Source organism: Tubulanus polymorphus, chromosome 1, assembly GCF_964204645.1.
Source record: "Tubulanus polymorphus chromosome 1, tnTubPoly1.2, whole genome shotgun sequence".
Lineage (NCBI taxonomy): Eukaryota > Metazoa > Nemertea > Palaeonemertea > Tubulaniformes > Tubulanidae > Tubulanus > Tubulanus polymorphus.
In genome coordinates this window covers 1,686,469-1,703,095 of record NC_134025.1, presented here as the reverse complement: position 1 = coordinate 1,703,095, position 16,627 = coordinate 1,686,469, and the positions used below count along the sequence as shown (strand labels likewise).

Sequence of the window (16,627 nt, the reverse complement as noted above, 5' to 3'; positions counted from 1 at the left end):
CCTTATCATTTAATTGATTTCTATTGATCCGGGACCATAAAAAAATTTGACTACAACATTGTAAAGACGGGGTCTTTAAAGTTTGTTCTTGATTCAACCATGGATGCATCAGTGCATGATTGAACTCAGAACACAAATGATACCTGGTAGTCTTTTTCTTAGTATCCTCGCTGTACCCACACTGCTCTGCTACACTTGATGAGCCTAGTGTACCCATAACCATCCAGTGGAAGGACACGTCCTACACCGCAGCTTCCTCCAATTCGTTCTAGTTCATATCAGCAGAATTTCACGAAAATAGAAACATTGACGAAGTTTGTATTAATTGTGACGATATGATATCTATTTATACATTCGACTAGATTCCCTAACAAAGACTACGCACAATACCGACAAACATGGCTTCAAAATCGATATCTGAACAATAGGGGGCGCGGGAGGCAATATACAAACATTCCTGAAAAAAGCAGACTCGCGTTCGTCTCGGATCTGGCGGTAAATTAATTCATCTACAAGCGAGGCAGTCGGAGGGACGATTGAGCTGTGGGATCGCTTAGAATTGACATACGAAAATTTTAAACATTTTTTCACGTGGGTCACGTGTGACAAGCCAAGTCTATTTACTGAAGATAAAACATAGAGACAATAATTATATTATACAAATATAAAACACTGACAATGGAAGAATAGACGATAAATATATATATATATATATATATATATATATATATATATATATATATATATATATATATATATATATATATATATATATATATATATATATATATATATATATATATATATATATATATATATATATATATAACAGGCCTAGCACATTTTTACAAACGCAACATGCTGTAAATAACATGAGATAAAATCATATTTTACTCATCGTTACGATCTATAAACTACTTTACAAGGGTACAAAAATAATGGCGCGCTTCGCTAATTAAACATTTCATAAATTTGTAAATTAGTTTTATTAAAAACCTACTACGAATAAAAGCGATAAAAACTTCTTCTTAAGAATAATTTCATGTTTTTGATATTATCAAGAGAAACTTTGACGAGTGGTCGTTCTCCAAAATACTGTCACAATTCACTGACCCCACGGTTGATAACGCAACGATACAGACACGGGTCCGTGTAAAAATCCAATCTGGAAGCAACAGTTTGAAATATCTGTATTGGTTTGATGTTTATTATTATCGGTAAAGTCTGTTTCATGCAGTCTGAATACTGTGAATCCGTGTCGCGATAGTTGTTGTAAACTGCTGTATTTATGTCGTAGAATCATCGGATGTTTGCCGTGTATTTTACTGATCGCATTGAAATTCATTACAATTTGAGACACGTTCTGAAAACAGAGATAGAAACGACTGTATGACTAGTAGAAGAATAACCACACTCTAATGTGGAGAACAGATTATCAATTTAGAACCCAGGCCCCAGTTCCACAGTTGTGAGTGAGTTAACTCGGAGTTAAACTTAGTTAATTTTCAATGAGTTAACTCAGAGTCAAATCTTAACTCAGAACTGTGGAACTGGGTCCAGATGACTATAGACTGTATGACTTTTATTTCTAATAGGTGCACAGTAAAAAGTCCCTGACATAAAAGATCCCCATGGAAGAAGCACCACGATGTAGAATCCCCAGCGAGGAGAAGGGAATATCGTTTTCACCCATTGTATAACGATCCTAATCGAGGCTGTTGTATGATAAAACCGCTGCTTGCTCTTTTGGTTGATAGTACCTACCTTAAGTATATTATTACTCATAAGATTATTAAGTATCGTCCAATCGAGATCTTCCAAGTCGATCAACATTAGACTAACTCTGGATTCTTTACCGAGTTCATCAACTGATTGCGAAATTGATCGGACACCTGACTTAACCCTAAACAAATACAAAACATACAAAACACACTGAAGCGGAATCCCGCGACTAAAGGTTGAATATTCAACGTTTAAGACCACAGAGTTTAAGCCACAGCCCTCATCAGATGCAATGATGAATTGAAGGTTTTAACTTACTGAGGTTTCTGATATTTATTTACAAGTTTTCTGAATAATGTTTGATGTCTAAGATCGTCTATTGATTTTGATCGGTCGCTGTCTGAGATATGAATGTAACTATTCACCGTACAACCGATACTCGTTAACTGTTCATTAATTCTTCTTAATTCACGAGTACTGAAACATACATAAATATAGTCATCATTCGAGTCATCTCTATGTTTGAATCCCGATTTGTGGTTTTGATTCATTTTATCATATGAAAGCTATCATCGGGAAAAGTTTTTTGGTTTAAGTTGGGTGAGGATTTTTTTCAGATAAAATATCCTACGATAAGATATGTTTGTAGATAATCACCACCCAATTAGTGAAAGTGTTAGCTGTTTACAAACTACAATGTTTGAACAATGAAAACTGATTAATTTAGTGATCACCTGTACGTGTAGACTATACAAGGTTCAATTTTACTTTGAACAGTCGCTTCACAAATATCAAATGAATCTTTTCCATCTCCAATTGTCTTCACAGCTGGGCACCAGGTATGACCAGTGCCGAGGTATGTTAATAAACGATTTTCTTCAAGTCTCAGTGTACCTTTAAAATCAAGATAGAAACAACTTTATTTTACAAGAATGAGCTTTAAGAGATACATCCGGGTTCTTCGTACTATTCAGTCAATGCTGATAATTTTCTAAGACTTTCCCGGAATCAATGGAGTTTATTACTCTTCAATTTAGTGGATTTTCGAGGAATCGTAGGATGAACATTCTTACCGTAGTCTGCTGGAGGATGCATCGCGAAATAACTAGGACCGGGATCATGAATCCATGACATATAGTAAACGCATGATTGCATGAGCGTCACTTGTAAACACAATGAATCCGATGCAGACGTGTGATAAAGTTTAAATCCGGCTTTATAGAATAACTCATACAATACACGATACCAATTATATAAATAATCATCGTCCAGTTTATCTGAAAAACATTCATAACAACTTAACTAGACGCAATAAAGTTCTACAGTTGTGGGGAAAGTTTGACTCTTAAGAGTTAAAATCAGTTCATTTTCATTCAGTTTGGTATCAATTTGAATTTGTGGATCGAACATCGAAAATTTCCTGATTTTTTATTATAAGATATCGTTAGTAGGGCATCGCTTCATTAAGAATCGTCACCATCGAGATGCGAAAAATTCCCTGACTGACAAGAAAAGGGTCCTTAATTTATCCCTGATCCGAAAGATTGTTGTAAAAATAACAGTTGACACGTCGAATAAACTGCTCACCGATAGCAACTTGTAAAAATAATTGCTTAGTTCTCGGTAAAAGATCGTCGTTAATGAGGAAATGAAGAAGCTCCCAGAGCGGAGCGTCGCCGTTCAACTCCTGAAGTTTCAGTATTTCGATTTGTTTGTGTTTTCTTTGATCCATGATGAAATTCAACGTCGATTGACCAAAAGAATTGCGCGAGAAATCGGCGTAATCGTTCGGGACGACGTTCGTTTTAATGACAGTGATGTTCGGGATTCTCCTGACGTTATTCGGAACTTCGTCCGGTCCGACGAGGAAAACATCGAAACTGAAATTCGCCGCTAGATTCTTCTCCAGAACGTAATCATAACTCGGTCTGAAATTAAACATCATTAGTTGTTTATCAAATTAATTAAGTAATTAAACTTTTCAATTAAACATCATATATACATCAAATATCTGTAAAAACATTTAACCCTTTTGCTGCCAATCAGCAATCAGCCGAGATATCTTCATGAAATCGTTAGTATCGGTAGTTACTAAATATTTTACAGGTACTGCCATCTTTCAATAGATTTTAAGGGGCAATGGGATGTGGTTCTGGGGTTAAAAACATAATCGTAACTCACAAACTACATGTTAGATGTAAAACAAATAAAATTTTACCCTATGGAGTAAGCAATCTTTTTGTCTTTCGATTCCAAATCAATAGCCATATCAGTCTCCAGACACAGCGGCCAGTAAGAACGATTACCGATCTGAGCGGTGATATTGCACTGATAGTGATAGGATGAGAGGAATTTCAGGAGTCTACTGGCTTCATTCTTCGCGTTATAAAGCGGTCTCAGCGGACTGTAACTGTCATTGTCGTATAGATAAAACGCTTGTAAGATGACGTATAACACCAGTCCCGATAGACAAACATAGACTATATTCTTCTTGCGAACTCGACCCATCGTTAGTTTACAAACAAACAATCTGAAACAAGACAGTAGAGAAACTATCATCGGTGTAATTGTAACTGTTAGTAAATGGATCCAATAATCCCGGATTTTCATTTCAAACGTTCTCATTTTTTACCTCGAAGCTGTCTACGTAAAGCTGGTATATGTTTTTGAACAGGATCTTTTACTGATTTTTAGTGTGGATGCGGCAAAAAACATCATTCATTCAATCAATCATTCCATTATTTACTATTACGGAAGCCATTACGGTAAACAGTAAAACTCGCGTCATGACTCGGAACCAGAAACGCGTATTCGTAAGCGGATTGCGGATCGGAAACTGTGTCCTGCCAGATGTCCATTCGATAGCCCGCGTCACACCGGTCGCGGTCCATTTTATTTATTTTTCGAAAGTCATTTACATACAAAAAAAATCCAATAACGCAAATCCAATAACGCATACTACATTATCATAATTTTTGTATTTACGAAATAATTTACAATAGAACATATACAATGCAATACGAAATATTTTAAAATAAGGCGCCGGATTGACAAGATTTATCATTTGACCGGATCTTCAAAAGTTTAAATAATCTATCTAACAGCACAGAACATATTACAACGTTGAACAATGGTTCATTATCTATAGCCTATTGAGGACACTTTTCATCATATCCAATAAATGGTTACATCACAGTTCAGTGAGTCGCACTAGGCTGAGTCTTGAATATATAAATCGTCAAAACACGAGGGAACGGTTCAGTCAATCACAGGATCTTCTTTTAGATAAAATCTTGATTGTTTGACGGCAGTGGTAGATGAAGGCGTCAACTCGAGCACCAAGGTCGGCGATGTTGCATTTTCGCCCTTAAAGAACATGCGCTTAAAAGCTATCCGAAATTCTAGACCAGCCATGAAATACAAGAAAAAATTCAACATATAATTCAAGTCGTAAATAGTGCGCGCGACGTATTTCAATCTGAGCAAAGATGGACTTATAGAGTATCCCAATTTATGTATACACAACATGACCAGCGAGGCGCAGTGCGGTACAGTTAGAATCGCCCAAACGAATGTCACAATCAGCAACATGACAGTCGCTCGCACTGACTTACTACGAATCCTTTTACGGGATTTTTTACCGACTGATCGGTATTTTCTGTTGCGTAAACGAACAAGAATTAAGCTGTTGAAGGTACAAATAAAGATTAGCGGAATCGGTCCGATTAGAAATGCAGCCGACATTACGTATATTTTCAAACTCGTTTCGCTCATACTGCATCCTTGACCTTCTACGTAGGATATCTGATAGACGAGCAAAATATCGCAGCTACCAGCCAACATTGACGTCACTAGTGTCACGATGAATATGTTTCTTAATGTTAAATAACGTTTCATCATCGGTTTTATACAAACAGCGCAGAATCTTTCGACAGATATCAGAACTACGAGCCACGCCCCGACAAACGTCGCTACGCCGTACATCTCAACCAGTAAGCATTCAGCGTCCGAATCGAGAACGATCAAATTCGGTAGACCGAGGTTTGCGCGCATAAAGTTGATCCAAACTGTCAATCTATTTACAAGCGCGGTACAATCGGACGTGATGAGAAATATCAGAATTAACGAATATCCGTGCGTTCTCAACTTTTTCGTTCTAACGATCACCAACAACGCTAAAGTATTACCGCATAAACCGATAATGATTATCAGTGGCATCGATATCAACAGAAGCGACTGTGCACCGCTGTCTTTAGTTTGGTTGAAACCTCTTTCCATAAAGTCGCACCAATATGAGAATTCATTAACCATCGTGAAGCGTTTCGTTCAATAAGACAGGAGGTCTTAGAACGGTATCTGTGTCTGACGTTATCAGTTGTCAAACTGGAAATTATTACCTAGTTGCGTAGTGTTTATAGCTGCCTCATAATGTGTTCTATTCATGAACAATTCTTTCATTGGATGAACCGGGAACTAAATTACAATTTACAATGAAAATAGATATGATAGCAAAACATTTTTTTTTTCGCTGGAAGATGAATTATGTATAATGAATAAAAATTGATAATGAAATTGGTGTCTATTAGACTTAATGTATACATTTAAATCAGTCTTAAATTATCATCTAAATTTGGTTCTCAGATGAGCGGGTTAAGTTAGATTTAATTCTTCAAAGCAGAGATTGATCTGGTTTTTTTTTCAATTATCATAGATAATTTCATAAAATGACCGTAATGAAAATTTCATAGTAAATCACGAGTGGATTTCAAAAAACACAACGAAGTTTCGGCAGATGATTGGCGGGAAGTTAAAATCAGTTTCACGGTCATTGATTCAGCCTAAAATGGCTTTGAATTCCAACCTATTCCATTCGTTATTGGATGATATGGAAAAGAAAGATAGAGATTGGGAGGAGAGAGAGAAAGATACGAGAGAGCGGGAGGAGAGGGAGGAGAGGGAGAGGGAGGTCTGTATTGATTCGATGTTGTTCTTGCTGTGTGCGTTCGACTTTACTTAATGAGAGAAAATCAAAAATAATCTAGTTCTTTTTTTGCTATCAATCATTCTTCAGCTTTATTATCAATTTGACATATGGTTTATAATTCTATAAATACTGCGAAATAGGAAGTAAAAACACGATCTATACGTTATATAAGCTTCTAAATACAATATATCAAGGCATGAATAGTAAATAGATATACTCAAAATTCCCCATTCAAACAGCGCAATACATTTATCCAACTAAGTATATACAATATTGAGCAAAATACAGCACGATAACCATTAATGCTATTATACGTATCGAATAAAAGATTTCACGCTGAAAGGATCACAACAAGTTTAGACCAAACGAACTATTTTTCTAAACTATGATTTCATACTCGGAACGTTGAAAAATCAAAAAGAAAATACGACACCCGAAAGGTTTCTTTTCGAAACTTGGTCCAAATTTCGAATAACGGATATCGTACTGCGTAATAGCATAAGCCCGCTGTTTACCATCCGAAAAATGATTCAGTTAAACTAGACACACTTTTTAATATAGCAAATAAAACAGCTCTAGAAAGAAAAAATTAAAATCATTTTTCGTACGTACATTCTTAATACAAGAGCTAACAATATAATGGAAGCACATTGGATCAAAATTCATTCAGAATTCTATCCTAATACTTTTTGTTTGTTTTTGGTTTGCTGCTGCGATGTTTTGATTTGAATTTCGGTAAAGGTAAACACGGGCATCCCTTTCGTTTAGATTTAGTTTTACCGATTTCATTTAACAGGACTGCGTCATCAACGCTATCAACGCCCTCTTGCGGCTCAACGGTAAATTGCTGTTTCTCCTCATCTTCTAGTTGTAAATCCGATAATTTTTTCGAACCGAAATCTAACAATTCCTGTTTATCGTCCGATCCGCTAATATCGTCGGTTGTTGAAGAATCGTCGACTAAAAGTTCGATATCGACTTGAGTCGCATTTTCATCGTAGTCTTTAAACGACACACGATGGTGGTAAGCTTCTCGTAAAGGTGCAGCTGTATCACTCGTAGGTCTTCGTCTATTCTCTTCTTCTCGCTCCGATTGACATGACGTACTCGTGCTCTTCGGACGGAGAACCCGTTCAGTTACGGGCGATCTTTGAGATATCTCAGTAAACGACCGAGCCGGCGACGGAATGCGATCGTAAACTTTATGCGTGTTAGGAACTGGTTTACTGAACTGATCGTACATCGGATGCGGAATGTGCTTCGATTCGTGACCCGGAATTTGGAGAGTCTTTTGGAGATGGCTTTTTTCGCTGTTCTGAGCATCGGTTTGTAATCCAATCTCCGAAATGGCACTATTAAACACATTATCAAACCACGTACTAGAAGCTGCCATTTCGGCTCCAGTATTTTGACCTCCGTCCGCGATATTTTGTTTATTTTTCAACGAGTCCATCGCCCCGTCCCAAATATGATCGAACCAATCGGTGATAGGACTCGAGTCTTTCTCACGGTTTATCAAACTATCAACGGATACCATAGTATCCAACCACAGAGAGTCGAACCAATTTTCGGCGAATTGCGCTGATTTGTAGGTATCGTAACAGTGGTCTCTGGAGGGCGTACCCTCGAAAATATGATGATCGCAAGCAATCGAAAAGACAGGGTTTGGGTGTGGCCGCGACGTCAGTAATAGATTACCAACAAGATTAGTCGTTAGTTTAGAGACAAAAGGTCGATTTAAATCTTCCGCTGAAGCGAAACTAGCAGTGAAATGATCAGTATTCGGGTGATTTATATCAAATATCTTCGATATATCGGGACTCGAACCACTTTCGTTTTCGCTAGAATCGGACGCCGCCGGCGTTTCTTTAAAAGCAGTTGAGTTTGGCTCGAATGACGCGTTATCGGGATCATCCTCGCTATAATCCAAGTCGTATTGGGGGAAGCTAAAATCCAACTGATAAAACGAAGGCGAAACTTTCGATTTAATTCGGTCGAATAAATCAGTATCATCATTGATACAATCACCGGTATTATCATCAGAGCTGAACGCATTATTCTCATCGCTTTGATTCGAGATTTTTCTCATTTTCATTTGATTTATATGAAATTCTGAACGCGGATTTACGGACGTCAGTTCGCGATGTTCCGGTAACGTAAAATCCGGCCTTTCTCGATCTTCATACGACGGACTGCTTCTTAACGCGGAAGTAGACGAGCGTAAGGCGGACATGATATCGGAGTCATTAATTAGTGATAGTATTCCTCCGCCGCTACTTGGCGAACAATTCACATCATCATCATTATCATTCGAATTCGAACTGTTTTTGGACGGCACTGAATTAGACTGAAAGTCCTCATCGTCAGCAGCATCGGCAACTCCGTGATCGGCAACTCCATGATCAGCAACTCCGTGATCAGTATTCAATGGCATTGTTACAATTTCAAAACCATCGTCTTCGAAATCTTGTTGATTTGATTGAGACATTTTTAAGCCGAACCATTTACGCGCAAATCATCGCTTTCACATTGATCAAAACGTAAATCCTCGCGTTCGCAACAAGTTGATCACCGTTTTTACGTTCGATCGACGAGTCTGAATATGGATAATTAAAAAACAAAAAAAAAACAGTAATAATTCTCTTAAATCTTAAGCTATGAAATAGTAAGGAATATGTTGTCGTTACTATATTCACGACGTGTTTACAGTGAACTCGCAATAAACTCACATATTCGCCGTGCAGCAAACCAATAACAAAACGAGTATAGAAAACATGTCTGAGACTGTGAAATATTTCTAATAAAACACACATATATATATATATATACATATACGTAAAAACCTGTTTGCATTATTATACAGCGAGCGAGTATCGTGAATGCAAAATACAATACGAAATCAAAAACCCGATGAACAAAAATGTCTACGATTCACACGTATAAAGGTTACTTACATAGATCTATATAATTCTAAACTTAAGGCGTTCAATTATCAATACATCATATATTGTTTGATACATATTCGAATTGAGTAACATGTCCGTTCTATTTTGGCTCGACGTTATTCATTTTCGTAAATTATTCAATTTGAAATCGAAAGACGCATCAGCTTTAGACATTAGATCATCCAGTTGATCGATGTTATTGATTTCAGTTATATTTTGATCGTATGCCCAATTAGAATCGATCAGAATTGAACCTGTTCGAGTGACCTCCTGGTGAAGGAGGCCGCGGTTTTCTCGTTCTTCCCATCTTATCACATTTGAATTGGCGTCGACTACGACCCATTTAAACTCGAAGTTTTTACCTTCATCTAAAAAATCTACATTGACAAACCAAAAACCGGTACTATGCGGATATTCGCAGGCTAGTTGCGAATTTGTTAAATTCCACTCCCCGAGATGGGAACTGCTACCCAGCACTGCTAACCTCTGTCCCCTCTCTGTCGGCCAGTAGTGGGTACGAAACGTCACAGTAACATACTCACCGACATTTTCCTCTGGGTTTTCAGTCATCTGGAAAATTATAGCTCATACTGTCAATTTCTATGCGTATACAATGACCCAAAGAGAGACCATAGTCGGAGTTTTGTTTGTACGAAGACGGTGGTCAGCACTGAACTGAACAACACCGAGTAAAATAGGTTTTATTGCAAACAGCACTGAACTCAATGAATTCTTAAACCAGTTAACGCTCGAATTTCTATAGCTTATTCTAAAATAAGTAGCCTGGAATTAATACGAATTAAAGTGGTCCGTCTCGGGTCGGGTTATTGTTTATGACACTTGATCGGTTTATAGCACGACTGAGGGAATTTACATAATTCTAAAAGTCTATATGTATATATACACACACACAAGCGCACATGCACAAACCATATTAGAATATTAGGTATCTATAAGGTCTTAAAATATTACAATTAATACAAACAAAAGCGCCATGCGAAGTTACTTAAATCAACGAATTGAAACGAAAGCATTTGTTAAAATACGGCAGAAGCTTTCAGAACTAGTGTCCTGAATCAAGTGACACTGCTGTAGCTAATTAGAAATACGATGCGAGTCACTGCAACTAATCAGTCGTATTACCACAGTTAACCCAGTTTACAGGTAACTATTTTGAGTCAGTTGCAAACATTTTCATAACTCTTTCTCATGAACAAATACTTCCATTTCTTTTTCATTTTTATCGTACTATAACTATTTAAACAAAGCAAAGTGAGCGAAAACATCATTACATAGGAAGTTAACTAACTATCACATTCTTTATATATCAGACAATAAATATTTGTTAATTATAACGATTTTGGGACGGAGTTATTCATTCTACCCTGTCAGGAAGTAGTAAAATGAACCAGCTAATGATTTCAAAACGCATGAAAGGATTCAGGAAGGAAGTTGTTTGTCTAGGCACTACTACATCGATGCTATCTATAGTTTAATACGGCTTAATAATCTACACGAGCTATTAATATTTTTACATCAATACATAATAATCAACCACCACCGTTATATAATCAGACCGATAATGCGGCGTATGCGCTTTAGGCAGGGTGATAGCTCGAAATTACAGCATTTCGATTTTGGCAAGGCTTGCATATATACAACTTCGACCGGCTTATAGAAGACCCTCGGCGATTCCCAACGAACTACTTAATTCAATAATAATAACAATAATTCAAAGTTCCTTATTTTTCATTTTCTACGGTTACGCCAAAATCACATCGTTCATTCGTTGGAAATCTCAAAGGATTTTTAACGCCCTTTAAAGATAAATCCAATAACAGGAACTAGAGCTACAAGACAAACTATTATAATACACAAGCATCTATTATTATCGTTAGGTTTATCATCACCCTGCCTAACCTGATCGTTTGTACGTGTTGTTTTCGCGGGTGGAGCGTCCGGTTTCGATGCCTGGACAGATCTGACGGTTCTTCTAGTTATCACAGTTTGTTCACATTCAGGTTTTTCACTATCCAGGCTTGTATCTTGCGTTGTCGTTGTTGTTGTTGTTGTTTCAGTTGTTTCCTGTCGATTTCCACCAGACCTTGTGAAAGTGACTTTTTTACGAACTGTTCTGTGGAACGAGGGATCTGCCTCAGAATGCGCTGGAGCAGTTTCAGCCTTCTCAACTTTGACAACGGAAACATCAGTTGTAATAGTGGACATCGGTTTGTCTTCGGTGGTTTTACTTTCTGTTATCGGTGCAGTACCACGTGGTGTAGTATATTCACCTGTGATTTCCTCACTGGTAAATGTAGATTCTTCATCATCTTTCTCTGGTGGAACTACAATAATTTCAGTTACGGGTTCAACCCGCGTCAAGATACTTTCATCGGTGGTTATCGTATCATCAGTAAATGTAAGCTCTTCGGAAACGGTTTCACTCTGTAGAATCTGCTGGTTGATATAGACCTCTGTTCCGTCAGAGAATTCTGCCATATCACCAGTTACTTTACTTTCCTCAATGCATTCCCGATCAATATCTGCGATGTCTGGTGCTGTAGCGGCGAATAAATTATTATTCTCAACATCGTCAAACTCGAACGTACCGGTTTCACCTGTTTGATCTGTTTTTACGAATGACTTTCTCGATGGACTTTTCATCTCCATCTCGCCTCTTTCAGTAACAGTCTCGAATGCTTCGTTGACCTCACCACATTCTATTATCAAATCTGTCAACTCAGCAGCAGTCAGTTCATCTGACTTGTCACCTCCGTACAGTTTGAAAGTTACCGCGTCGATTTCTTTTTGAGTGATGCTGTCTCGTCGAATGGTGTAGTCACCAGAATCAGTCGAACCGCCGTCGTCATCAGCATCACCTTCATGATGTTCATGTAGTGTATCATGTTTTTGTTTCACATTGCAGATATCATCTTGGCTGATCGAACTAAGCAGGATCTCAGTTGAATAAGTGCGAGGGTAATACATCGGCAGAGGTGAAGGAATAGAACTGGCAGATGAAGTTGATTCGGATCGGTGCATCATCAAACCAGTTTCAGTAGGTTGAACTCTGTTATTTCTAATATCATCAAAAGCTTCTTTGAAAGCGCCAGTAATAAGGTCAGACATACTGGACGATATCTTCGTAGCCATTTCACCATCGTCGGCTTTAGGAGTATGCTGACTGAATTCATTCTGCAGACATATATCCGCTTCATGTTCTTCCTCTTGTTGCGATATTTTTCGTGGCGAGAAATCGAATTCTGCGTTGTCAGTTTTCGTAGGCGTTCTAACCTCGAGTGTGATACCAACCCCTGGTCGTATGGATTTCTTAACAACGACCAAGTCATCGGCGACGGCAAAATCCGGTACCGGGGATGAAGTGGCCCGTTCGGGTATAGCTAAATGTGGAGGTCGTTTACGAGGAATTTGTATCGTATCTTTATTACCAGATATCGATTCAACTTCATCATCTACATCAACTAGGTCACCATCGTCTATGTCTTCAGTACAAACTTCCGGTAGCACGAGTTCCGGATTTGCTTGGAAACTCACCTCAGCGATTTCCGGTTCGGTCACATCTTCTTCTATTTTTTCTCGCAGCGGCAACAAGTGATCAATAGTTTCATCCTCTGATAAAGATTCGTCGCTGGAATCAGTGTATATTATCGCAGTGTTCTCCATTTGGCTCGTATTTTGTATTTCCTCATCTGTTTTAATCGATGAAACAGTTACGGGATTTGGACTATCAGTCCGATCAATTTTCAGTTCAGTTGACGTCACTGTGTCACTACCATCATCTATTACAGTAAGAGCATCAACTCTATCCATTCTGTTGTTGTATGAAGACTCTGAAGGTTCACTAGTTGTTGTTATATCTTTTTGACTCTGAATCTCTTTTGAAATAGCTTCACGTGCGATGAGTTCTCGGATATCTTCGAGTGGACCCAATGGAAGTATATTTTCTGGTTGAATTATATCTTCAACTCTGCCGGTTGTGACCTCAGCCTCTGATTCGATAGTAGCGCTATCAGTTTTATCAAGTGATTGCTCAATTGCATTCCTAGCTATGAGTTCTCGGATATCTTCAAGTGGTCCCAATGGAAGTATACTTTCGGGCTCGATAACTTTTTCTATCGGTTCTCGGTTGCTTGCAACAGCATTCACAGAAGTTATTTGAATATCTTCAGAAACCTCATCACTTGCAATGATATCACGAAAGTCTTCAAGAGCACCTGATGATTCGGTGAAATCCGGGTGAAATATGTCTTTAGTTATAGTATCGCTCACTATGAAACTATCGTCCGGTAGAGAAACTTTCTCGGTATCATCAACCGCTTGTGTTTCAAATGTCTGACTATCAGTTATTTGTTCATCGAGAGAACGTTCGATTGCAATCCTTGCTGCAATCTCCCGTAAATCGGTAAGTGTATCAAGCGGAAGCTCGTTACATTCAGGTTCTATTGTCTCTTCTATCGGTTCCTGACTGCTCGTAACTTCCCCAGATGTTTTTTGACTCTGAATCTCTTTTGAAATAGCTTCACGTGCGATGAGTTCACGGATATCTTCAAGTGGTCCCAATGGAAGTATATTTTCTGGTTGAATTATATCTTCAACTCTGCCGGTTGTGACCTCAGGTTCTGATTCGATAGTAGCGCTATCAGTTTTATCAAGTGATTGCTCAATTGCGTTCCTAGCTATGAGTTCTCGGATATCTTCAAGCGGTCCCAATGGAAGAATACTTTCGGGCTCGATAACTTCTTCTATCGGTTCTCGGTTGCTTGCAACAGCATTCACAGAAGTTATTTGAATATCTTCAGAAACCTCATCACTTGCAATGATATCACGAAAGTCTTCAAGAGCACCTGATGATTCGGCGAAATCCGGGTGAAATATGCCTTTAGTTATATTATCGCTCACTATGAAACTATCGTCCGGTAGAGAAACTTTCTCGGTATCATCAACCGCTTGCGTTTCAAATGTCTGACTATCAGTTATTTGTTCATCGAGAGAACGTTCGATTGCAATCCTTGCTGCAATCTCCCGTAAATCGGTAAGTGTATCAAGCGGAAGCTCGTTACATTCAGGTTCTATTGTCTCTTCTATCGGTTTCTGACTGCTCGTAACTTCCCCAGATGTTGTTTGACTCTGAATCTCTTTTGAAATAGCTTCACGTGCGATGAGTTCACGGATATCTTCAAGTGGTCCCAATGGAAGTATATTTTCTGGTTGAATTATGTCTTCAACTCTGCCGGTTGTGACCTCAGCTTCTGATTCGATAGTAGCGCTATCAGTTTTATCAAGTGATTGCTCAATTGCATTCCTAGCTATGAGTTCTCGGATATCTTCAAGTGGACCCAATGGAAGAATACTTTCGGGCTCGATAACTTCTTCTATCGATTCCTGGCTACTCGCATTACCCGAGGTACGGAATATATCCTCTTTGGAGGCGTTATCTGTCAGATTTTCACATACCACCGACTGTTCGGTTATATTCCCTGAATTATCCGGTGATAGATCGGTTTCTGGTTCACTTACTGCTTCCACCGATTCACCGAGTCTTCCTAGTCCCTTTTCTAAAGCTGCTTCAGCTATTATTTGCCGAAAATCGTTCAAAGTATCTTCGACATCTTTATCCACATCGTCGATTGTGACCGGTTGATCTATCTCTACTCCGGAGCTGTTCGTATCCTCCTCCTCTGAGTCGGATTTAGTAAGATTCGATGTCTCTTGGTCGGATGAAGTAAAGTTAGATATATCTGTTTTTACTGTGTCACAGTATGTAGGTTTTATATCCTCGTGTACACATTCGCCTCGTTTATATGTTTTGTCTGACTCTGCGTGTGTCATTGAATTGTATTTTGTATTCATATCGCCGTGCCTGGTACTATCGAGTGGTAACGCAGCTGCATAGAGCTGTGATACTTCAGTTTTTCCATAGACTATACTTGACATCTCATTAGGATCGGGATCCGAATGGAAATCTGGCAAAGCGCCTCTTTTTGATGGGACTTTGACTCGGCCATGTCGGTCCACTTTAATATCCACGCATTTTTCCTCTGAAGGTACGAATACTTCTGGCTCAATTTTACCGTCGCTTTTATTGAAATTCTTCTGTTCGTTGTCTTCAGATTTTACGTGGTAGGTATCGGGAGATTTATTAATAAGTTCGAGTATGTCATCGAGCGGACCGAGGGGTAGAGCTACTTCTGCATCGATCAAACCCTCAGAGATCTCACGGTCATCTCCACCGGTGGCTATATCGAGATTATGTTCTCTGTATTGGCGGAGACTAGAATCTCTGACTTCGTTCGAGAGGAATTGTGTCAGTATATTCTCAGCTACAGCGTCACTGATTTCTCTATTCTCAGTTGTTTGATTATCTATTTTCAACTCATCTGTAACTGGATCAGTTTCACTCCCTTCTGTAATTTCTATCTCGAAACTTTCCCCCATTAGTTGAGTCAGTCCAGAAACCGAGTCGAACTCTTCAACGGATGTTTCTTCATTATCGAGTTTCAATTTACTTGATTTTTCTTGAACGGAAAAATCCTCATCTGATCGTTTCAAACTCTTTTGCGTGTCACCAATACGGTCGTCATGTTCATCCTCTTGAATCGATTCCCGTCGTTTCTGTTCAATAACTTGCGCTATTTCAATCAAACTTAAACCCATCGTATTAGTATCGATCTGTAAGGAACCTCTACCACGACCGGTGAGTTGAATATAGTTCATTTGTACATTACTTTGATCATCAGCATTGCTGTTCTCTAGCGCGCTGAAAGTGGCTTTACTCGCTCCAATCAATTCGCTTACTTCTACAACAAATATAATTCAACGATTTACAGCTGAACAGATTTGGAATGAACTGATTCGTGTTTGTTTTACCTGTTGTTCTGTTGTCATCAGGATGAAGTTCTCGTTCCCAGTACATCCACGCGCTTTCGATCAATGTCGCCACACCTGGAACTAACTG

The 16,627-nt window shown here is 38.5% G+C and overlaps 3 protein-coding genes across 3 annotated transcripts; all 3 read right to left on the bottom strand.

Annotated features, from left to right (window-relative positions):
* Window positions 1–836: 836 nt before the first annotated feature.
* Window positions 837–4,589, bottom strand: LOC141903426 (uncharacterized). The gene is made up of 8 exons (XM_074791544.1): window positions 4,355–4,589; window positions 3,941–4,252; window positions 3,310–3,650; window positions 2,796–2,999; window positions 2,457–2,616; window positions 2,041–2,199; window positions 1,765–1,903; window positions 837–1,363 (listed from the first exon to the last, which is right to left on the bottom strand). The coding sequence occupies exons 2-8, from the start codon at window positions 4,228–4,230 to the stop codon at window positions 1,106–1,108; spliced, it is 1,551 nt and encodes a 516-aa protein (XP_074647645.1). The 5' UTR covers window positions 4,231–4,252; window positions 4,355–4,589; the 3' UTR covers window positions 837–1,105.
* A 391-nt stretch (window positions 4,590–4,980) lies between these two features.
* Window positions 4,981–6,033, bottom strand: LOC141915317 (uncharacterized). The gene has a single exon (XM_074806803.1). The coding sequence runs from the start codon at window positions 6,031–6,033 to the stop codon at window positions 4,981–4,983; it is 1,053 nt and encodes a 350-aa protein (XP_074662904.1).
* Window positions 6,034–9,570: 3,537 nt separating this feature from the next.
* On the bottom strand, window positions 9,571–16,585 carry LOC141915316 (uncharacterized). The gene is made up of 3 exons (XM_074806802.1): window positions 16,540–16,585; window positions 11,572–16,469; window positions 9,571–10,221 (listed from the first exon to the last, which is right to left on the bottom strand). Exons 1-3 carry the CDS (start codon window positions 16,583–16,585, stop codon window positions 9,772–9,774), a joined length of 5,394 nt encoding a protein of 1,797 aa, XP_074662903.1. The 3' UTR covers window positions 9,571–9,771.
* Between the last annotated feature and the right edge of the window lie 42 nt (window positions 16,586–16,627).